Consider the following 25,016-nt stretch of genomic DNA (forward strand, 5'->3'; position numbering starts at 1 on the left):
GCCCATCAACTGGCAACCATGTCATTAACCGCAGCTTTTGTGTGTGTGTGTGGGGGGGGGGCTTCATATTCCATGTCTTTCCCACAGTTGACCTTTAATTATAAGAAAAATGTGTTCATTCTCAGTGCTTCTGCTCCATTCTCAGATCCTTCCTCAGGATATTAGTCAACTTAGTCCCTCTTTTAAATATCAGGCCTTTTAGCACATAGTGATTTCTGCCATTTGGATTTGTCTTTCTGTTGTATTTATCTTTTTCATGATAGGAATGGATCATTAAGAAATAGAGTTTGAAATCAAAAAGAAAACTTTCCAGGTAATATCAATTAGTTCAGTGATTCCTTCATTTCATTAACGTTTGCAATATCCTGGCTAGACCAGTCCTCAGATGGTCACTATGTGCAGCCTTTTCCCTGCATCACCACTGTAGAAGGGCTTAGAAGGATGTTGGGTATCAGGAAAACAAGAGCAGGATAAAAGGGTCTTTCTAAGAGAGCAGCAACTAAGTGCAACACCGCCGAAGTCTTTATGGGAGCTTCCGACTCAGTGCCGAGCAATTCAGAGCATTGCTTCATTTAGTCCTCCATTCTCCCTGACATTTTCATGCGAGCATTATCTCACCTTCCAGTTTTCCAAAGACTTAACCAGCTTGCTTCAGCCATGCGGCCACACGTTGGATCCATGCAGCCCTGAGCCAGAATTTATGATGGCACCTCAGAATCTGCCACTTAAAGCTAAGTGTTACAGGAAATCATTGTTAAGCACCACGATGTTGTGGACTCTAAAGAGAGGTGCTTCTACTCAAATGTTTTCTGAGCCAAGCAGTAAAAGCCTGAATAGATGTAGACACTACCTTCACATACCTTCTAAAAGCGGGTCTGAATATTTTACTAGAGAACACGGCTAAAAATAAAAATTACTCAGCATCAGAGGCAAAGAAGCCTTGTTCACTCTGTATCAAAATGACGTAGGGTTCAGACTGAATGCAGATGTCTGGCTTTCAGGTAACTACTGGTTCAGAATCATTGGTGGTGATAATGCATGCTAGTGCTCTGATTTGAGGCCAGGGCTCTCCAATGTGGTAGGATCCTTTAATATTAGGGATATTAGAAACCACCTATTACATACCAACAATTTCTAGACTCTGGTCCTGAGCAAAAAAGAGAACTCAGTCCTGGCTCCTAAGTTGCCCGTATTCTGTTGGGAAAATAAAATAAAATAAACAGATAAAGAAGTCAATGGATAAGTGCAAAAGAGAAAATAAGGGGCAAGGTGGGTAAGTGTGGCAGAACAGGGTAGAGTTTACGTCATCAGGATAGTCAAACAGTTACTTTAGTACCAAAGAGGTTGGGGAATAACCCTGGGACATTAATTACCAAGTCTCTGGAGAAGATCTTGTTTGCCTGGTGTGCTGAGAAAACAGAGAGCGGTTTTGGATAGGAGAAGAGAATCATGGCACTGGATGGTACCCGAGGCAGAGAAAGAGTATCAGAGCACATTGGTTGGCAAAGGCCATTGCAGTGTCAATATATGAGATCAGAAAATACAGACATCTGCTTTGTGTTTTAACAAATCATCCTGCCTGCAGAGAAGCTCCTGTGAGGAAACGGTGGCAGCAGGGAGATCAAGCAAAGGCTACGTTTACAGTCCAGGCAAGAGAAGACATTAGCCTAGCAAGACAGCCCAGTGGTAAGGAAAAGGTTAAGAGCAAAATTAAGAAAACATGCATCATTGCTTTTTGAATGGAATGAATGTAGACTACATCAAGAAAAAGATATAATGTTCGTGAATTTGGAACGCAGTAAATTTGTAGTAGATTAATTCCTCTCCCAGAAAACTCCCAGTTGGCAACTGTGTGATGCCTAACCAAAGAAACATCTTTGTGGAGGTAAAAAAACAAAACAAAACGAAACAAAAACCTGGAATGCATAGTCCAAATGACAATGATTTATGAAAATCCACATTTTGCCTGACATGATACATGACATATGAAGCATGCCAGGATCTAGACTCAGAGGAAAAAAGCCTGACTCCTCAAGGTCATTCCTATTACTAAAGAGCCTGTGTCCTCAAGGTCATTCCTATCACTAAAGACTGACGCTTCCAGTTCTAAAAAAATCCCATGATTTTGACATAGTAACTTATACTGCTTGTAATAGCTTTCAAATGTTTACCTCATTCCATCTTCAGAAGAACTTTCTGCTATTCTTATTAAGTTTCATATTTGTATTTTATTCAATAAGAGCAATGAAACTTTGTGTGCACTCTTCATGCGTGAATTTTATTTAACACTATTAGTTTTCCTTAGAGTTGATGGAGTAGTTTGCCTAATTGTCTTTATATGGTACACATTTTCTTGTTCTAGTTCCTTTCTTTTACTACGGAATTTCCAGATCCAGTAACAAAAACACCATGGACCTGCTATGTACTTGACACTGACCTTGAACTGTTGACCCTGCCCCCACATGCAGGGTTATCCCAGGTTCTGGGATTACAGGACTGTGGCACCATTGTCTGGCCTCATTCTTGTCCTTTTCCTAAAAGCATGTTCCCTACTTGTCTTTTCTCACAAACTGTGTCAAGTCATTCTCAGGTACATCCTGTACGAGGAATAACTGATTTTAAATTTGTAAGATGACCTTTACAGACCTATTTTGTACTTTGTATTCTTTGTTTACCTCCGTTTGTGTTGGTCTTTGTGTAGAAATGTGTCTGTGATTTCAACACTTGAGGACAAGTTGACCTTATAGAGCCTTATCTAATAAGGGTTGAGCACATTAAGATTGCCCTTCAAAAATAATAACATCTACCTACTGCGTGCTGTTTTCACCTAACTCTATAGGTCAATAATTTTGATTTTCAAAGCTCTTACCTTGGAGCTTGAGTGGTGATAAATGCCTATAATCCTGGTGCTTGGGAGGAAAGCTTGGGTTGTGAGATCCTCACAAAAAACCAAATTGATGTTTTATCTTGCCTGTAGTTCTACAAGAAATTGTCATGGAAGATTGGGGGGGAAATTGCTCAGGAAGCAGCTAAGCTTAGCAAAAATACCAAAACTTAAAACTGCCTTTTAAATAGAAGTTAAAATTAGTTGAAAAAAAATAATGGCTATCTAAAATCTATTGATTTCAAAGAAAGGAAAAGCTATTCTGAAAACAAAACAAACTCAGATTCTTGTGGAAACTGCAATAATATTTAAAGGAATATTCTGTTACTAGATAACAGGGAGGTTAAGGTTTTTAACAGACACAAGCTCCAGCTCTTTAAAACACTATTAACAAGTAGATGAAAAGAAACCCACACAAGACAGGAACAGCTTTCTCTAGTGATTCCCAGGTAAACAACAACACAGCATGTTTAGGAATCAAAATGGATTAAGGTTCTCTATACAATCACTTCCCCAGACATTTTCTCTTCTTCCTTCCCATGTGTGACTTTGTGACCCACATTTCAAGCACAGGACGCTAGCAGACGTTTATAAAGATGCTGCTGCGGTCTAAAATCAGCAGTGCCTCTGAGTGTCCAAGAGCCGACAGTCTGAGACAGTTTACCCTTACCTCTGCAATGGTAATGGGGGCTGGAGACTCTGCAAGGCAAAGGTACTCTTAACTAGAAGGGACATTTATCTCCTTGTCAGAAGATCTCCGCCTTGAAACTTTAACTCATCTCAAATTTCCTAGGAGTTCTAATCACAATACTGCAGGGAAAAATAATACACAGCATTCCTGAACTACTTCCTGACCTCCATGTAGATATAATGTTGCACACAGTACTTAGAAGTCCCCAGGAGGCAGAGGCAAAGACAGATGGTTTCATCTAGATTTTAGTAGCTGTTGAAATCCATATTTTCTTGATGGATGAGGATAGACTATAAACCATCTAGAGATCCCAAGGCACGAGCAGAGGAACATACCTTTTATTTTCCCCAAAATGATATTCTAGGTCTTTTGGATGACCTAGGTTTTGTCATAGCCTTAAACTACATTGAAGGTGTCCTTCCCTTCCATTCATAGGTCTCTGCTTCCGGGAATCTGTCAGAGCATGGTGAATATTCCAGAGAACAATGCCATAGCCGTTCTTTTCTGATTCAGGTGAGTCTCCAAAATAGTTACCCCCTAAAACCCTGCAGACTCTGAAGTGTAGAGGACGTGGTGAAACCATGTCAGGATCTCTGGATTTATTTGTAAGGGAAACAAGATAAAAGACAGAGGAAAATCATAATAATCAAAGAATAACATGATTAACTACAAAGTTAGAGGGTTAACAACATAGAAACAAGGGTGTGTTCTTACAAAAAAGTCAAAATTAAGTAGGGAGAAATAAGACATTTGGAAGAAACCACAACAGGCATCAAAGAAAAATAATCACAAAATTTCCAACTGAAGGGACTTAGGTTGGGAAATTATAAGCAATTGGCTTCTTTCTCTCTGAACACAGACAGGAGAAATAAGTCTACCACAGAAGGTAGAGGACTGTATTCACAACAAAATTCCATTTCGAGAGAATACACACGTGTTCCTAGGGAATGAATCTGGAAATCTGTCTATAAAACTAAAGAGACCTCCTCTGGGCTAACAACTATGTCAGTAGTAACTTCACATATACTCAGTTGTTTACATTTCTCAATGGTATGTATTGCTTCTACTAACTATGGCCATGAGGATAAGATTTAGAATGTAGTTAGGAAATACATTGGTCTTATAAAGTAGCAGAAATAGATTTTTTTTAAAGATCCATTATCTTACCAACATCATGCTTTTGGCTAGATTTCTAGTACCAGGCATGATTTCCCTCCTATTTAGTGGGCCCTACATTCAATTAGAGAAGATGTTGGTTACCAATGACAAGGGAGTGCTATTCTTGCTCCTTTACAAGTATCTTACCATGCTGTTGTGGTTCACAGATGTCATGGCTGGGTAGGACTATCAATTGCTTCCTTCCTATGGCAGCTTGCATAGTATGTTGTGGAAGCATGGGAGGTAGAATGCAGGAAAACCACATTCAGGTTAGATTAAGCTCAAATAATCTGAGCCCTTTGTCGTCACTGTGTGCTGTCTACAGCAATAGGGGCTTATGTTCAATTTCTGAGAAGCAGCCAAGGGCAACAGCAATAGTCTATATTGTATTGAGAGTCAACTGTACTACCCTGACCAAGCATTCAAAAGGGATTTTTTCTGTGCCTAGATTTAGTCTATGGTTCTTGTGTGAAGCATTGTCAGCCTAAGAGGCAAAATTTCCTTTAAGATTCATACGTTATTTACATATATAATATGAATATATTGACTTATATGCATTATATGTTATTTTGGCTAAACATAAACTAATCTTATCCTTATATCCATAGGTAAGTGTAGTTATTACCCCTCTTCACGGATGTTTCTCTTTGCAACACATGTAGACTCTCTCAGAAAGCCATAACTAGACCTAACACAGAGATCAAATGTTGTGGCATTTGATCTCTGTGTTAGGCTCCTGCACCTAGGACTACCACCAGAAAGCAGAGATATAAGCAAAGCCAGAGTACTGGGAAGGCTGCTGTGACAGTCTCTCCTAGAAATGGCTGCACAAAGAAGACAAGAACAATGGCAATGTCAGTATCTGTACTAATGCAGAAGAAGGAAAACCTCATGGGGTCCTACCCCTAGGCAAGAACTACAGGCAGCCATTGACAGAGTAGAATTAGCTTCTTCCAGAGATAAACCTCCTACCTGGTTATCTAACATAAAATGCATATCCCTGAAACCATACACATATGAACAACAAAAACAGAGTCAGCAGGTTATATTTATGTACTTGTGCATGTGCTACATTCGCTGAGCAAGGATAACAGGCACCCAGACCTTAGCACAACTGATACCATGATGGAAATATCATCCAGGCCATAAAACTCAGAGCACGACAGCACCACCTTCCAAAAAAGAAGAAACAAAGACTAATCCACTGAAGTTCATACTTCTGGGAAAGTCTCTAAATGTATTAGCCTTGCATTTGACTTCTGTAGTTATGCTTCTGGGTAATTGTTTTCCTAAAAAAGGTGTGTAAATGCAAGGTGATTTTTAAAAATTTTTTGTTGTTGTTGTTTAAAAAGCTCATGCTAAAAAAGGATGGGGGATACACTGGAATCCTGAACACAGTGAAATTTAGATTGGTCTTTTCATAGTATCCCAGATTTCCTGGATCTTTTTTGCCTGTTTTTCTTTGACTCAGGTGTCCATTTCTTCTACCTTGTCTCCAACACCTGAGACTTTCTCTGTCATGTGTTTTTCCTCAGTAATTCTAATTCTTTATTAAATTCTATTTCAATGTCATAGTTTTTGTTATTTCATTCAACTCTGTGTTTTCACACAAACTTAGCTGAAGTAAATTCTAAAAGAAACCAGTTTTTTTTTTTCTATACTATTGAAGGTTTCCAACACCTTAGTTTAGGTGTTGTCTGTCAAGGTACAAGAAGCATACAGAATGCTGTATAAACTGAAGCAGAAAAGAAATTCCCCTGAAACTTAATAATTAAAACACCAAACTTACAGAACAAAGAAACAATATTAAAAACTGCAAAAGAAAAAAGACCTGTTGCGGGAGGTCCTTCCGCTCCTCCAGCCTATAGCCGCTGAGATACCCGCCCATTGGGGCGTGGTCTCTCTCCCTTTAAAAAAGCGGCCACTTCCTTCTCTCGCTCTCTTCACTTCCTGCTCGGCTGGCGGCTAGACTCCCTTCCTGGTCGTACAGAGGGCTGTCGGTGATCTGTAAGTTTTTTTCCCCTTTAAATAAATACTACCCTGTTAATTATAATTCCAAACTGCTGTGGCATCGTTTGTGACTTACGTCTACAAAGACCAAATAACATATAAGTGCAGACTCATTTAGAATAATACCTGATTTCTTAGTGAAGACTCTAGAAGCCAAAAGGGCCTAAATAGATGTTGTACAAGCTGTAAGAGACACAGGCGCCAGCCTGGACCACAATACTCAGCAAAACTTTCAATAACAATAGTTGGAAAAGGACAAGCATTACAAGATAATACCAAATTTAAGGAATACATATTTATAAATCCAGTCCTACAGAAGGCACAAAAAGAAAAACTTCAGTCTGAAGAGCTTAATACATCTGAGACTATACAAGGAAAAAATAATCCCAGATCAATAAATCAGAAGGGGGAACCCACACTATAACAGTATAAAATAACAGAAATCAATAAATAGTACTCATTGATAACTTTTGATATTAATGGTCTCAATTTCCTAATAAAATGGCACACACACACCCAGCACCACTACCACCAACAAAGTAACAGCAATCAACAATCATTGGTCATTGATATCTCCCAATATCAATTGTCTCAACTCCTCAATAAGAAAACACTGACTAACAGAATGTATGTGATAACAGGATTCCCCCTTATGCAGCATTCAAGAAACACCTGAGCAACAAGAATAGACATGACATCATCTCAGAGTCAAATGATGGAGACATTCCAAATCTCTCTCTCCTTCCTTGTTTCCACATAATAAGCAGCTTTGCTCTGTCACATGCCCCCACCAAGAGGTGTACCCCCCAGTGACATAGGAAACATAAAGTCTAGTGGCTGAACCTCTGAAACTGCATCTCAGAATTTCTTCTCAGGTGTCATAAACAGTAACACCCTACTAATAGAAATCCAAATGCCTCAACAGCAAAAGAAAAATACATAATCAGTCATAAAGATAGATAGATAGTGAAAGAGAGGGGCAAGGAAGGGAGGGAAGAAGGGAGGGAGGGGAGAGATGAAATGTATTAGAATGACTTACAGGCTGCAGTCCAGCTAGTCAAACAATGACTATCTACCAATAGAAGGTTCAATAACCCAGTAGCTGTTCAGTTCGCAAGGCTGGATGTCTCAGATGATCTTCAGTAGATGCCAGAATCTCAAAGAAGCTCTAATGCCAGGAAAGAACTTGCCAACAAGAGTAAGAACAAGCAGGCAAAGAGAGAAAGCTTCCTTCCTCCATGGCCTTTATATAGCCTGCCACCAGAGGGTGTGGCCCAGATTAAAGGTGGTTATGCCCAACTCAAAAGATCTGGATTAAAGCTGTGTCTCCCAATTGAAAAGATCTGGATTAAAAGTGGGACTTCCCATTTCAAAGCATTTAATTAAGAAAAAAAAATCCCACCCAGGTGTACCTAGCTGTTTGGGTTTTAGTTAATTCCAGAAGCAGACAAGTTGACAATCCAAAATATCTATCACAAATCAACCCCTAATCAATCAATGACACACAAATATATCTCCTTAAATCACACTTAACTTCTAAATGAAAGCAATAACCAGGTCATAATGATGTTTAACATGATAGAACTATCCCTTGTACAGGTGCAATGCATTATACATTTTAGAACAGCAGGGACTATTTCTTGACATTCTTTTAATAGCAAAAATTAGTGTGATAACTACTGGTATTCTCTTAATTGGTGTTACTTTACATGATAAATTGAGGAAAGAAAACACAAAGATCTGTACAAACACATTCTTAACAAAACATAAAATACTCAGATCAACTATACTCATTGTTTCTGGAGCTGGTCATGTGGCCTTGATTGGTATTTATAACTACATTCCACTATCCATTCTCTATTTCCTCTGCTTTCAGTAAACACTTCAACAGGACTTGGCCCCTTTCCTGAAGGAGTGACAGGGTCTGTGCCCTTTGTCCTCCTACCTGGAGGAGGCTGTTGTAGTTTCCCACTGACTTTATTCATAGGACACAGTAGCACCAAGAGACACCTTGATGGATCTCCTGCACTCCAGGCATAATCTTTCTTACCTCTGATGTGGAGAAGAAATCCAGTTTCTCCTGGTAATCTGGATCAATCACACCCCTCTCCTCCCGACAATTATCCCATTCTTAGCCTGTTGGATTAAGGGCATCAGAACCCCAAATTGCCCATGGGGGTGTCTGAGCTTCCAGTTCAATGCAGTTTGTTTTGTCTCTTAGCCAGAGTGCTCTCCACCCTTAAACCAAAACTTCTAGGGGTGGGGATACTATGACTATGGACTAAGTCCATTTTATTAAGTTTATGGATGGTCATTTCAGTAGACACATTATGTGTAGCGAAGGTTAATCCATATCTAGAATAAGTATCTACTCCAGTAAGGACAAAGCACTGTCTTTTCCAAAGAAATGATCCAATGTACTCAACCTGCGGCCATGTTGAGCGGCCTGGAGAGTGGTGCCTTATTTATGACCTAGCGTTGATCTCTGCTATTAGTCTAACACATATAATTCTCAATAAGCATAATCCACCACATAAACAGACTGAAAGACCAAAACGCATGACCATCTCATTAAATTCAGGAAGGCTTCTTGGTTTTTGTTTTCCAAGAGAGAAAAAGGAAGTTTGTGTAGTTGAGTGTGTGGGAAATAATGCTCTAATTGGACATCTCTCACCATCAACTGAGACCTACAGTGCCAGAAATGGGTTACATCAAATAATGGGGGAAATAATGCTCTAATTGGATATCTCTCACCATCAACTGAGACCTACAGTGCCAGAAATGGGTTACATCAAATAATGGGGGAAATAATGCTCTAATTGGATATCTCTCACCATCAACTGAGACCTACAGTGCCAGAAATGGGTTACATCATATAATGGGGGAAATAATGCTCTAATTGGATATCTCTGACCATCAACTGAGACCTACAGTGCCAGAAAGGGTTACATATAATTGAGTTGTCCAAAGGTTTCCCATGGAAACCTCCAAACACCTCAGGTTATTGTTAAGGCAATTGGTTGTTCTTCACAAAATGATGCTAAAAGCCCCTAGAGCAAATGACAACACTTATATATCTCTTTGAACACAGGAAAGTCGAGCTGGTGTAAAATAGAGTGTTCATCTTTACTGAGTATTACTCATTGTTGTCCTGGAATAAACTCTGCATGCTACTAGATGAGAAGGGTAAACACCAGAACAGTTACAAACTTCATGATCTGTTGAAGGAGCGGCAGGGCATGCTGGTTCCTGCATGGCTAGCTTTATCCGAAATAATTACATGGAAACTGTATTCTTTTAAACACTGCTTGGCCCATTATATCTAGCCTCTTCTCATCTAACTCTCGCACCTGGACTAGCCCATTTCTAATAATGTGTGTAGCACCCCAAGGTGCGCTTACCGGGAAGATTCTAGCCTATGTCCATCTTGGGTTGGAGCTTCATCGCATCTGCTCAGGAAAGGGGAGCTATCGAGTCTGAGCTCACTTCCTCTTCCTCCCAGCATTCTGTTCTGTTTACTCCTCCCACCTATGTTTTAACCTATGAGGCCAAGCAGTTTCTTTATTAATTAACCAATGACCTTCCTCCATCATTTCCCCTTTTTCTGTTTAAACAAAAAGGCTTTCACTTTAACATAGCAAAATTACATATAACAAAACAGTTATCAAACAAGAATTACAGTTACAATATTTACATCTATTTTATCTTTTATCATAACAAAGGAAAACTATAACTATATATCTATTCTTCAGCTCCATCAAAGACTCCAGAAGGATATAATATTACCTAAGTAAATAATAAGTAAGCAATTTACAAACTCTAGAAATGACAGAGACATCTTGCTGCCTGGACAGTCACCCAAAGTTCCTCTGTACCGTTGGGGCATCCATCTTTGGCCTACAGGCCTATAGTTTCCAGCAGACATTTCCATGAAGCAGGAAATTTCAAAGGCAGTTCAGTCACTATCTGTTGTGTTCTGCAGAATGTCTCACAGACTCTTTCATAAGTCAGGAACCCCGAAAGATCATCTTACCTTTAGGCAAGTTCAGCAGTCCTCTCTCTGCGGGTTCTCTGTGTCCAGTTTATGCAATAGTCCAGGCAAGAACAGTTTCTTGCCCAAATGGCTATCAAACTCCATAAGGAACCTCTTCAATGCCCATCTTCCTCTTGAAGTAGATTGGTGCTGCCAGGAGCAGAGTGTCTCATTGTCATAAAAAGCCCTAAGTTATTAAAACATTTAAAAATGCCATATTCTGTAGTCTTTGAAAGATATGAAAAATGCCTACCTAAAATATATCTATGTACATCTAGAAAATCCAACATGACTACAAACTTAACTATTATAGATGATTATCTATTAACAACCTATATACATTTTTACATGAACTACACTATCACAATACCCTAATCAATATCAGAAATACATATACATATAACAAAATTGACCTAAATCTCTATCAATAAAGCAAAATTTATACTAATGCAAATTATTCATATCTATATCATATCCCCTTTTAAATGTAAAAGAACATTTATAAACAATATTTGGGAACAGGGGCGCATTTTTCCCCCTCCAAACTGCTTCCTGCTGTATAGGGGTGCTGTTAATTAGGTCTTTTATGGTGTAACCTGTCTGTTAGGTTCATCTCAGTCGGCAGTTGAGCGAACTAATATTTTGAAGGTGTTCACAGCAACCTTTCAGGAGGGCGTGGTCCATCATACCATATTGGGATAGAAGCAATAAACAGGGTGTCATCGTCTGTGAAAACAAAAGAAGAATCTCTTTTCCAAAGTATCATATCCTTAGATCCAAATTCTGAAGTCAAGGTATTTTCAAAATATCTGTTGGATTAGTTCAGCAGTACTTATAAACAATTATCTTTTAGCAGATATTGCTCTGTCCTCACCATTAAAACAATTCAAAGAGAGCATAATAGCATACAGTATCAAAATTCTCTGTGTATTTTCCATCTTTGTGCGTTTTATTTTAACCTTTATTTCGTTTATTTTTACTTTTAACTTTTTGCTTTTTGAGACAGGTTCTCCGTATATCTTTGACCTGGAATAACTCTGTAGACCACGCTGTCCTTGAACTCTCAGAGATCTGCCCTGCCTCTGCCTCCCGAGTGCTGGGATTAAAGGCCTGCGCCACCACCGCCCGGCGATGCATGCTACTAGATGAGAAGGGTAAACACCAGAACAGTTACAATCATGACCTGCGCCATAATGCCCTGGCATAACAGTGCCTCAAACACTATGGGAAATCCAAAAAATCTGATTGGATTTAAGGTCCACTCTATGAGATGGAACCTATGTATGCCTGAAACTGCTCAGCTGGACAAGAATTTGATGCTATAGGCCACAAGTTCAGGGGGAAATCAAATACTATTGTTCTGCTAAAGGGACATAGCAATAAAATGACCCCAGGCAACATTCTGCAATACCTGTATGTATAAACTGTGGTTCTCCAGAGTAACAGGATGTATAGAATGATTCTCTATATATAGAAAGGGAATTTTTTAGAGCGATTTAAAGGCTGCAGGCCAGATAATCCAACAATGGCTGGCTGTGACCGGAAAGTGCGAAACCGGCAGTTGTTCAGTCCATAATGCTGGGTGTCTCAGTTGGTCTTCGGTATACTCTCCAGTCCTAAAAAAGTGGGTTCTAATGCCAATTAAGAAAAGGGCCTGCTGGCAAGGACAAACAGGCAGAGAGCAAAAGCTTTCTTCTCTCATGCCATTATAAAGGCTTCCAGCAAAACACAAGGTGCAGTTGTGGATTAAAGGAGTGTCTTTTCCCAGTTCAAATGATCTGGATTAAAGGCGTGTCTTTCTGCCTCAAAGATCCAGATTAGAAGGGGATCTTCCTACTCCATAAATTGAACAATAGTCCTTCCTAAGAGTACTCTCCACTTTGGGGTTTTAGTTGCAGACGTGGTCAGGCTGACCATCTAGAAGAGCCATCATACCATACAGATCAGAGCCTCACTCAGTCATCATCAGAAAGTTGCGTCTTGCAGGAGATGGGAACTAACACACAAACGCAACTGCACAATATGCGAAGAGGAAGATATTTTGAACACTTAGTCCTAAATAGGATATTTTTCTTGAAAATAAAATCTCTCGTACATCTTGACCACAGTTTTGCCTCCCTCCACTCCTCCCAGCCCAGCCCATGCTCTCCCCCGCTTCCTGTCCCTCTCCTCTCCCCTAGATCCACTCTCCTTCCATTTCCTTTCCAAAAATAGCAGGTCTGTAAGAGAACCACCACAACACAAGGCAATTCAATGAGGAAGAGTCCCAAGAGCAGGCCAAAAGGGCCAGAAACACATCCATTCCCACTGTAAGGAGTCCCCCAAACCACCTAGCTGACAGACAGAACATACACGAGGAAGATCTGGTGCAGACCCACGCAGGCCCAATTCTTGCTGCTTCAGTCTCTGTGGGACCATTTAAGCCCTACTTAGTTGATTCAGTGGGCCACGTTCTGCTGGTGTCCTCCATACCCTGACTTCTACAATCTTTCCACCCCCTTCCACAGGGTTCTCAGAGTGCTGAGGAGAGATCCAATGGAGACTCCAATGTAAGCTTTCTCTGTCTGTCTGTGGGTCTCTGCAATGGTTCCCATCTGCTGCCACTGGAAGCCGCTGCTGATGACTGGACAAGGCACTGATCTATGAGAACAGCAGACCATTGGTAGAACACACTTGTCTTTTTCTTTGCCGTCATATTTGGTTCTACCCCAGGTCTCTGAGCTATCCAATCTCTGGCTCCTGGCCTCCACGCAGTGTCAGGCATACAATCCCTAAATGGGATTTTTTTTTTTTTTCATCAAACCTCTTTCCTCAAGGCTCAGGGAATTATGCCAAAGAAGAAATAGAACAGCTGTAAAAGCCAGTGGCGGGAGGGGGCAGGTGGAAGACGCTAAGGATCTAAGATCTAATAGACACTTAGGACTGACACACATGAACTCAGACTGTGACAGCATACACAAGACCTGTAGAAGTTCAAGCCAGAAAGAATCCCAGTGTTTAGGGGAGGAACTGGACATAGGACCCATCCATAACCAGGAACTATCTTCAGTTTGCCAAAGGAAAAATGAGTTTTCTCCAATAATCTCACTAGGTATACTAACTGCACTTAAGGACAGTCCTATGTCCAGAAGTAAGTGAGCAATACAAAACAAACTCAGACTTTTTGACTCATGTTGCTTTATCTTTACCCACCCCCACCCCCCCGGTCATGCTGCTTACATATTATGGCTCCTGATTTTGTGTTTTAAGAATTTTGTGTGTGTATACATCTATGTGTGTGTGTGTGTGTGTGTGTGTGTGTGTGTGTGTTTAGTTATGGCTTCTTTGTTTTGTTTGTTTGTTTTCCAAGAGAGAAAAAGAAAGTCTGTGCAGTTGGGTGTGTGGGGAGTATCTGGGAGAAGTTAAGGAAGGGAAAATATAATCAAAATATATTGTACTTTTTTTTTCAGAAAAACACTCCATAAATTAATAAACACTGTTGAATAAAAAAGCCATTTAATTAACAACTAAATATTTTTAATATAGAATATAGAAATATTTTATATAAGACTACTGAAAAGACAAAAGATATATGATCCACATAACATAAATTTCAAGAGTTTATTAGCCGGTATGGAATGGGATAGTTTCTAGTTTACAGAAAGAAGCAGGAAGTGGAATATACTATTTGTTTAAAGAGATACATTTATACAGAAATGGGGAACATCAGCACCTAAACAATTCTGCCATGTCTACTTAACACTCCTCTCAGCATACTCACTCAGACAAGCATTTGCTCACAGCCAAGGAATCATATACTCGCATGTGGAAGCACAGCAGACCTCTTTCAACAGGGTGGTTACAAGGATTCTTCTGTAGACAAGTGAAACTTAGCCACCAGCATTTTACAAATGGGAGCCAAGAAAGTGTGGTATTCAAGTGCGGTAGCCTTATACTGTACTTCCCTGAACACATTGAACAACAAGGCATTTTAAACATGTACACAAGAAGGCATAAATAACAATAAAATGTCTTCCTATACAAAAGAACTGAAGTTGAAGTATAGTGGAAATGGGCCCAACACTCTGACAACCATAAAGCATCTTCTGATAACCTCAGAGAGAGTTGTAACTTTCTTTTAAATCTATAAAATCCCACATGCACTGCACTGAATGATAGCACTACACAATGTCTTCTGCAACTGTGGTGTCAAAAATCTGGTAGCAAATTCGCTGCTCTGTTCCGATGGTGACGTTGTAGGACTTGATGAGGCACTCCAGCCAAGGGTATGTATCTACAGACCAAAGGAAATCTCATTTAACCATTAAAGTAACACGGACCTACCTGAGCTCTTTTCCCAGCCACAGATGAAAGTGACTGAGTTTATAAAACACCAGACAGCAGAGATGGTCAAACATCTTACACTTCTTCCCATGCTGTTTATGGGCCTCCCTGGCTTTTCCTTGATGAACTGTGAGGACATGGAACCTGAACTTCAGCCTAAGCTAAGCATTACACGTCACCTGCCCTGCAGGAAGCAGGTATAGACTCCTCCATCCTGGCAGCAATGGTGCCATCTCACATTTTGAGAGCAAGTCAGACTCATTTCTAACATCATCAGAAGGCACAGGACGGTTTGAATGACACCCGGTATAGTCCTCAAGCCTGGCCAGCATAACTGGTGACTTCTGTGCGTTGCTGGTAGAACTGTACATTGTAAAGTATTTTAAAAACTAACTTGCCTGTATATATCAAAAGTTACCAGACCCAGAGACTTTTCATTTTGGAAAAGTTTTACCCATGGTCATTCCAATAGCAAACACAAATTAAAACTGAAAGCAAATATATCCAAATTAAACTTTTTTCCAAATGAGCAAAAATCCCCTTCTCTTGATAGAACATACCCTCAGCCAGAGCAACTCTAACAGTCACGTCAGCAACAGAGAAGCCCGCATAGGGAATATTTGCTGCTGAGAACAATTACTAGAAGAATCAGCTTCTTAATACAATTTAGATCTGCAGCTTCCAAGAGAAATCACTGGCCACAGAAGGACATAGTGCCAGCCGTAACTGGTAAAATGTCATCTAGGCAGAAGCATGTTGACTAGCCAGTGTTGATACAGAAAAAACTGAAGTTCATAAACTTTGAAAAGTAAAAACTGAAAATTCTGAAGTCCACTAACACTAAAAAGAAAACCATCAAAGAATCCAACAAGATAAATGCAGCTTAATTTTAGGACATGTTTCATGTAGAAACATGTATCCTTTAGGTATAATTGCAGGCTTAATGTCTGTATGCTGTGTGTATAAACTCAGAGTCAAGTGAGCTGGGACCAAAACTTATGCGTTAAAATGTATTTGAAAGTATTTTAAAATTCCTTTATATTTGTCTCAGCTACTATTTCATCAAAAGATGGAAACAGTTACCATTTGTAACCTAGTAATTCACATGGACTTGCTATTTGCTTACTTCCAGTCTACAGGTTAGAAACGCGCTAGGTGTTTCTCCATGAGAAAGGAAGGCATCTTTTGAATATTGCCTACCAATTTTTATTCCTGGAGGACATATCATATTCATGATTGTTTCTAGACTTCTCTGAAGGTCATCATCAGTGAGAACTTCTGATGCTGGGATCTTGAAAAAGTTCTCCTAAAAGTGAAAACCAAAGGCGATATTTATCATTTGAAAACGCTGGGGCTGGAGAGATGGCTCAGGAATAAAGGTACTCGCTACTCCTGCAGAGGGCCCGGGGCAGAGTCGCAGCACCACACAGTGAGCACAGCAGAAGTTTATTCCAGGGGAGCGGATGTCTTCTAATCCATAAAGAGCATACATACACATGGCGAACAGACAAACATGTAGGCAACACATTTATACAATAAAAATAAAAAAATAAAGGCAAAGTTTCAATGTACAGAATTCCAATATCTACTTTGCAAAAATGATATATTATAAACATCGGTCAATAGGGCTGTGGAATGCATAAACTGGAATACTGGTCTAATCTAAGACCCGATTCACTGCTGGAATAGTCGAACAGCTTTGAGATGTGCACAGTAAGATCATGCAGTGAGGCTGATGTGACAATACTTTCATACCCTGGAAAGTAAATCCATTAAGTATGAAAGGGTATAACATTAAGATAACATTTACTGTGGCGCACGCCTTTAATCCCAGCACTCAGTAGGCAGAGGCAGGTGGATCTCTGTGAGTTCGAGACCAGCCTGGTCTACAGAGCTAGTTCCAGGACAGGCTCCAAAGCCACAGAGAAACCCTGTCTCGAAAAACAAAAAAAAAAAAAAAAAAAAAAAGATAACATATACTTAGTTTCTTCCCCTTCTACTTTAAGTTTTAGAAGAGATTTTTTTCTTGCTGTGCTAACTATTTTATCTTCAACACATAAAGCATGCAGCAGCTTCCCAGTAAATATTCATTTAGTAAGTGACTGGGTGAACTGTGGAAACTAGAAAAAAATTCTCTTAACCTCAACTCGGACTGTCTTCCAATTTATGGCAGTTAAAACAAAAACAATATCCCCCCCCACACACACCCCACAAAAAAAAAAACAAACAAAAAGAACCACAGAACAGAAAACAAAAAAACAAAAACAAAACCTCTAATTCCAACAAACAGTTGTTCTTCCTCTTAGCTTTTATTATTTCATGTCTACGAGAGCCAGTGATTTGACTGTGCTCACTAGAACTATGGGCTACCGTGGAACACCTAAGAAGGTCATCTGAGGTTGAAGACTGTGGGACATGCAGCATCAGGCTGAGCTCAGGAAGAGAGCCATCAGTCATGTGCACAGTCAGTTGTGAAAGAACAGATGTGAAAAAAATCACATCGGGGCCTAGGTTAAGCTTCAAGATTCCATGTACACTGTTACACACAGTGCAGGGGAATGACAGTTCCTGCTTATAGGGAGAGGAAGACCTTGTAACTGATCACAGCTAAGGGTGGCCTCAAGGAATTGCCAAAGGACAATGACGAGTGTTAGAAACGACAGCAGTCTTACAGGTTTCTCTACAGCTTACACAACAATACTGTTTGTTTATCAAGTAACTTCATTTAGCTTCCAACCACATAGCTTAGGAAGTACGGTCAGATGACTACAGTGTGGCTAGATATCTGCTTTCTTGTTTAGCTATGGAATTTCTGCATGACAGTGTGGCTAGATATCTGCTTTCTTGCTTAGCTATGGAATTTCTGCATGACAGTGTGGCTAGATATCTGCTTTCTTGCTTAGCTATGGAATTTCTGCATGACAGTGTGGCTAGATATCTGCTTTCTTGCTTAGCTATGGAATTTCTGCATGACAGGGTGGCTAGATATCTGCTTTCTTGCTTAGCTATGGAATTTCTGCATGACAGGGACAATGATTCTCTGATTTTGATTTCTCAAATTTATTTTTAAAAGCTAAGGTTTATAATAAAAAATTAACAAATGCTTTTGTAGTATGATCAGGCATTTCTTGGGTATATTCCCAGGAGTGGTATTGCTGGATCCTGGGATAGGTTGATCCCAAATTTCCTGAGAAACCACCACACTGATTTCCAAAGTGGTTGCACAAGTTTGCATTCCCACCAGCAACCTCTCCAGCAAGGGCTGTCATTGGTGTTTTTTATTTTAGCCATTCTGACAGGTGTAAGATGGTATCTCAAAGTTGTTTTGATTTGCATTTAACTGATCGCTAAGGAGGTTGAGCATGACCTTAAGTGTTTTTTGGCCATTTGAACTTCTTTAGTTGAGAATTCTCTGTTCAGTTCAGTACCCCATTTTTAATTGGGTTAATTAGCATTTTAAAGTCTAGCATTTGTTCAACTATGTTCATAGCAGCATTATTTGTAATAGCCAGAACCTGGAAACAACCTAGATGCCCCTCAATGGAAGAATGGATAAAGAAAGTGTGGAATATATACGCATTAGAGTACTACTCAGCGGTAAAAAACAATGACATCTTGAGTTTTGCATGCAAATGGATGGAAATAGAAAACACTATCCTGAGTGAGGTAACCTAGACCCAAAAAGATGAATATGGTATGTACTCACTCATTAGTGGATTTTAGCCATAAATAAAGGACATTGAGCCTATAATTCATGATCCTAGAGACACTAAATAGGAAGGTGAACCCAAAGAAAAATATGTAGTTATCCTCCTGGATACTGGAAGTAGACAAGACTGCCAGGCAAAAATTGAGAGCTTGGGGGTGGGGGTGGGGCAGGGGTAAGGGGAGATGGGGAGAGAGAAGTGAGAAGGGGAGGATGGGGAATGTTTGGGGGAATGGGATGGTTGGGATGGAGGAAGAGTAGATATGGGAGCAGGGAAGTAGATATCTTAATTAAGGGAGCCATTTTAGGGTTGGCAAGAGACTGGAAGGGTTCCCAGGTGTCCAAGGAGATGTCCCCAGCTTGCTCCTTGAGCAGCTGAGGAGAGGGCGCCTGAACTGATCCTATCCTATAGCCACACTGATGAATATCTTGCATATCACCATAGAACCTTCATCTGGCGATGGATGGAGATAAAGACAGAGATCCACATTGGAGCACTGGACTGAGCTCCCAAGGTCCAAATGAGGAGAAGGAGAGAGAACATGAGCAAGGAAGTCAGGACTGCGAGGGGTGTGCCCACCCACTGTGACGGTGGGGCTGATCAGATGGGAACTCACCAAGGACAGCTGGACTGGGACTGATGGAGCATGTGATCAAACCGGACTCTCTGAACATGGCTGACAAGGAGAGCTGACTGAGAAGCCAAAAACAATGGCACTGGGTTTTGATTCTACTGCATGCACTGATTTTGTGGGAGCCTAGTCTTGTTTGGATGCTCACCTTCCTAGACCTGGATGGAGTGAGGAGGACCTTGGACTTCCCACAGGGCAGGGAACCCTGACTGCTTTTTGGACTGGAGAGAGAGGGAGAGGGGGGAGGGGGGAGGGGGAGGGAAATGGGAAGAGGGGAGGAGGTGTAAAATTGTAATAATAATAATTTAAAAAAATTAAAAAATATAAAAAAATAAAAAAGCAAAAGCAAAAGACATACGATATTAGATTTATGTTGCTATGTTCTATGTATATACTTTAAGTTATTTTAAATCCTTTAGAGAACAAAATATAGAGGAACTGAATTTTAGGCTTCAAAAGTTCTCAATAAGTTTCAATGAAGTAAAACTAAGAAGCATGAATACACTAAAAATTTAAATATAAATTATGAATAAAATATCTTTACCAGTTCCGTTACTTACAGAATCCTTGAGGTAAGCATCCAGTACTCCTGTTCCATCATCCAGCGTGAAAGTCATAACAAACACATACTGTAGAGGCACAATGCCCAGGACTAGTGAGGGAAAAAGCACAATATACAAGGCAGTTAGATATCTTTATAAAGTTTATCTTTATAAAGTTGAAAGTGGTTTATTCTAGCATGTAGCTGTAAGTGACATTTACTAAGAATATTTACAACAGAAGGAAACATAGGGACTTCCTTGTCTAGTATCAATTTATTAAAATCATGCACCAGTTTATACAGTTAGCAACTTAATCCTAATAATTGACAGACAGTACAAAAAGTAATAAGACGCAACATTTTCCATGCTGCTCATATGAAAAGTAAAGCTATAATTACAGAATGTTCTAAAAAGCAACAGGCAGTTTTTAAAAGTTTATCCATCTTTGTATTATGAGTATGGAGTATCCCTTAATTTTTAAGAGATGCTATTTGGTTGAAAGAACAAAACTCATAATTTGGGATTCCATAATTGGCTAAGACAAAGAAAAATGAATGAATTAGATACACCAAATCACAAGAAAGTTTACCACTAAGGTGAACATCCTTTTTACAAAAGTTGAAGATACTGTATAGATGTCTGCAGTGTTATATAATCTTCAATGCATGCAGTCCAAATTCCAATAGGAAAATTAATTAAACAGGCAAAGTCAGGAGAATAAAATAGGTACAGACAAAATTTTAGTATTCAAGAGCAATAAGACAGGAACAGAAGTTGGGTGGTGGTGGCGCATGCCTTTAAACCCAGCATTTCGGAGGCAGAGGCTAGCAGATCTCTGTGTGTTCAAGGCCAGCCTGGTCTACAAAGCTAGTTTCAGGACAGCCAGAGCTACAGAACTGTTATACAGAGAAGCCCTGTCTCAACCTCCCCCCTTCTCAAAAAACCAAAAAACAAAAGATAGAAGGAAAGGAAGGAGGGAGAGAGGGTGGGAGGAAGGGAGGGAGGGAAGGAGGGAGGGAGGGAGGAAGGGAGGGAGGGAGGAAAAGGCAGGAACAGATTTGGGGCTTCAAAAGATCCTAAGAGGTTACACTGAACTAAGACCAAGAAGGGTGAACTTAAAAACTATGCCAAGGAACACAGCATGGCACTACCAAGTCCAAAGTAACATGAGATCTCACTGGATTGGAGAGTACAACGTATCCAAAATACAAAGTGAGATTTAAAAAGAAAAGAAATTAACCCACCTACAAAACACATGTTCAGGCACGCACGCACGCACGCACACACGTACGCACGCACGCACGCACACACACACACACAAACATATATTTATATAACAAAATTTCTGGCTACTAGAAAGAAGCTAAATGATTAGTTTCACAGAAATAATCATTTCTGTCATATTCTGGTTGCCCAAATTATAACAGCTGTCAATATCTGTGAAGGATAAACTCCGAGAAAAGACTGGCCAAGTGGAATGATTACTGAGAAGGAGAAACAATGGGAAAGTGACAAAGGAAGGGAGATGACCAGCTTGAAAATACAGACACAATGCAGGCACAGTAGATACTGCTATGCTGCCACGTTCCTTCTTATAGCAGACAGAACATGGTCCATGGCAGTTGTACATAGCAGACTTGGCCTCAACATTAAGAACTGTCGAAAGTTAATAGAACAGTTTTAAGTGCATGCCTTAGAATGCAAGCTGTGCCATGCTCCTGGAAGCTATAAACAAAGGCTAGGTGATTGTTATTTGTGCACGAGATAAAGACTGTTTTGTCCTGGCTAAAGACTTGGGAGGAAAATAACAGCCATCTCAATACTTTTTCCAATGCTAAGATAAAAGTGTTAGAAAGATTTCCTTAGGACTTGTATTTGGGACCAATGATTAAATGGAAAACAAATGATCAAGTATTGAAATATTATTATTGTCACAATGCTTAAAAATAGTCATATACATTTTGTGGTGGCTTAAAAGAAAATGGCTCCCAAAAGGAATGGCACTATTGGGAGGTGAGGCTTTGTTGAAGTGCGTCAATGTTGGTGCGGCCTTTGAGGTCTCCTATGTTCAAGCTAACTCCCAGTGAGAGAGGGCACCTCCTGTTGTCTTCTGATCAAGATGCAGCCAGCTTGGTGTCTGCCTATCACCAAGCTCCCTGCCATGATGATAATGGATTGAACTTCTGAAATGTAAGCCTCTACTCAATTAAATGTTTCCTTTCTAAGAGTTGCCATGGTCACGGTATCTCTTCACAGTGATAGAAACCCAACTAAAACACATTTTAAATATTCAGTCCTCATTTTTCAATACAATTATTGTAAACAGATTTCAAATTAGAAAAATTAGACTAGTTCCATCAAAAATATCCATAAATGCTGAAGAACAAATTGGTCAAATGACAAAGAGAACTGAAATTATAAAACACAAAACTCAGAAATTGAGCTAACCTTCTGCCACAGCGGAAGGATTCCATAGTTCTTTATTAAGAAGGTTTGGTATAGGTTTCAAGTTTGAACACTGTTTACATCTGAAATGAATAAGTGAAAAAATAGTAAATACATAAATATAATCAAATTCATTCAGTTATTACATATTGTTCAAGTCAGGACACTTTCAAAAAGTCAGTTATTAAACAGAAAAGGGCAAACACTATACTGTAATGTGCTTATTTCCAAAGAGAATTATGATTAACTTTCTACAAAAAAGCAACAGAAGATAGGATGGGTGTAGTAACTTGAATGAGAAAGGCCTCAGGGGTCATTTATCTGAATTTTTGGATCCCAGTTTGTGGGCTGTTTAGGAAGAATTAGAGATGTGACCTTGTTGGAAGAGGAGTGTCGCGGGGTCAAAAGTCCATACCAGGACCGGTTGCTCTTACACCAGCTTGCAGGTAGGATGTAAGCAAGCCCTCAGCTACTGCTTCAGTGCCATGCCTGCTCCATGCTCCCATGCTCCCACTGTGATGCCATGGACTCACCCTCTAAACTGTAAGCAACTTCAATTCACTGCTTTCTTTTAAAGTACCAAAACAATAACCAAGACAATGGGCTTCAGAATAATTTGAGAATCAGGAATTGGACTCTAGACAAAATTAATTTGGTTGTGAATTTTCTTGTTAAAACAAGAAGACACGGGAGAAAAGTTGAAGGAACTCTGAATGTATAGCTCTATTAGCAATGTCTGGTGGACACAGCCTTACAAAACAGTAAAAAATCATTCTGAATGAACAGTGAGAACAAGTTAGATTTTAGGGAAATTAATATTTTTGTAAGCATATATTCAGAGATATATAATTTATGACACCAGATAGTTACTGTTTGAAATATAAAATTGAACACTGTTTAGTACAATTTGCTCTCCTTATATATTAATATATTTTTAAGGATGAGTAATCCAACTTTATTAAGTATGATCAAATGTTTATAAAATATAGTAAGAAAATATGCTTAAAAGTAAATTCAACAATGCTTTTCATTTATGTATTTGGAAAAAGAGAGGTGACTATTTTCAGGTTTATCATTTAATCATCAAATATATAAATACTTTTTTATTAACAGCAATAATAAAAAGATAATGGAGTGAGACTTATTTACTAATATTAGACAATCACAAAGCAAGTTAATGGCTAATTGCTGCTTTCCTGACTTAGACTGGCAATGCGTACTGTGCTAGTAAGACAAGAGGGAAAGCAGGAAGGAAAAGGAGCAAGATCACAAACAAGAAACAAAGTTTAAACACAGAAGCACAGAATACGGTGGGTTTTGACATTTCAATTGAGTAGTATATAAAAATTGCAGAAGATAAAAAGATATGAAGGCACTGGGTACTTCAGAGGAAAAACAGCTACTAATTTATTTTACTTCATTGCTGAAGGTTTTCATCCACTGTGTATTAAACAAAACCAAGGACAAAGCCTACTGGTCCCCGTAAGGACCACAATAGAGTAGTAGGTATGGTAATGGCAGGAAGTAATTTTATAACAAAAATCAAAATTTAGTTTCATTAGTAATAATGAATAGCAAATGTTACACATTAGGAGAAAAACAGTAAGAAGGGAATGGAAGATGGGATGATAAGATCTACCCAGGCTGCAGAACAAGGCTTTTAGAAGCAGAGCATTTCCAGGGTGACTGTTTCACCACAAGTATAGGTGCTTTCCTTCATGCTCATTTCAGGGCAGAATCTACAGACCCCATACTCTCTGCCAGTTTTCAGGGGCAGAAACTCTGCAACATGCTGGCTCAGCAGTTGTTGAATTCACTGGGTTTTCAACTCTAAACTAATCCTTTGGTTAGCATCTAAATTCTGTGACCTAGGAAGATCATCTTCAAAGTCTTATACCCACGGTGCATTGCCATGCATACACACTGTGTATGTGTGTGTTCTAGAATAGAAATATACAAGAAAAATTTAGTATGGATGCTCTTGAACTCACAACAGGGTTGCCTCAATACATTTAACCTACTGAATAGAGAGCTCAGCACATGGTTGCTAACCTTAATGATCCTGTTGTCCACTGAAAGTTTGGATTTGCTATTTCTCTCTAACATATGAATATTGTACCACACACCACTGTTCTAGAAAAGATCAAAACTCAAAGGCCTGAATCTGTACTTCATTTATACACAATCGTAGCTCAGGAACTGTTTCTAACTATACTAATAACCTCCTGAAAAGCCAGCAGCCCAGGGAATAAACAGTGAAGACACATCTGGAATTCCGGTCTCTAGCTGAATGCATACCCATAATGATAGACATTCCCCTGTATGAGGAATGGCGCTGAGAGGTCTAGCAGCTCCAGGTCCTCGAGGCCGGACTTCACGGGAATCACACTGTGAAACTTGCTTGATAGTTTAGAGACTTCACAGAACCTTCCTCCTTTAAAAGAACAAATTCTTCAATAACACAAATATAATCAGAGCAAGGCATGGGAGACAGACAACACGGGAGCTACAGCAAATTCTACAAAGAATTTCACAGAAAACGGAGTTACAAATCAGATTCAAACATAAACTTGTCAGGATGAAAAAACAACT

At 39.5% G+C, this 25,016-nt stretch overlaps 1 protein-coding gene across 1 annotated transcript in view; it reads right to left on the reverse strand.

Moving 5' to 3' along the window:
- Positions 1 to 14,362: 14,362 nt before the first annotated feature.
- Pot1 (protection of telomeres 1) overlaps positions 14,363 to 25,016 on the reverse strand; it is a 64,701-nt gene continuing 54,047 nt past the window's right edge. The window contains exons 13-17 of the mRNA XM_026788534.1: positions 24,723 to 24,858; positions 22,428 to 22,507; positions 19,998 to 20,089; positions 16,300 to 16,405; positions 14,363 to 15,049 (exon numbers count right to left, since the gene is read on the reverse strand). Coding sequence (XP_026644335.1) covers positions 14,937 to 15,049; positions 16,300 to 16,405; positions 19,998 to 20,089; positions 22,428 to 22,507; positions 24,723 to 24,858 — 527 coding nt within the window. The 3' untranslated portion in view covers positions 14,363 to 14,936. The remainder of the gene's footprint in view (positions 15,050 to 16,299; positions 16,406 to 19,997; positions 20,090 to 22,427; positions 22,508 to 24,722; positions 24,859 to 25,016) is intronic.

This window comes from Microtus ochrogaster, unplaced genomic scaffold (assembly GCF_000317375.1).
Source record: "Microtus ochrogaster isolate Prairie Vole_2 unplaced genomic scaffold, MicOch1.0 UNK4, whole genome shotgun sequence".
Taxonomy (NCBI): Eukaryota; Metazoa; Chordata; class Mammalia; order Rodentia; family Cricetidae; genus Microtus; species Microtus ochrogaster.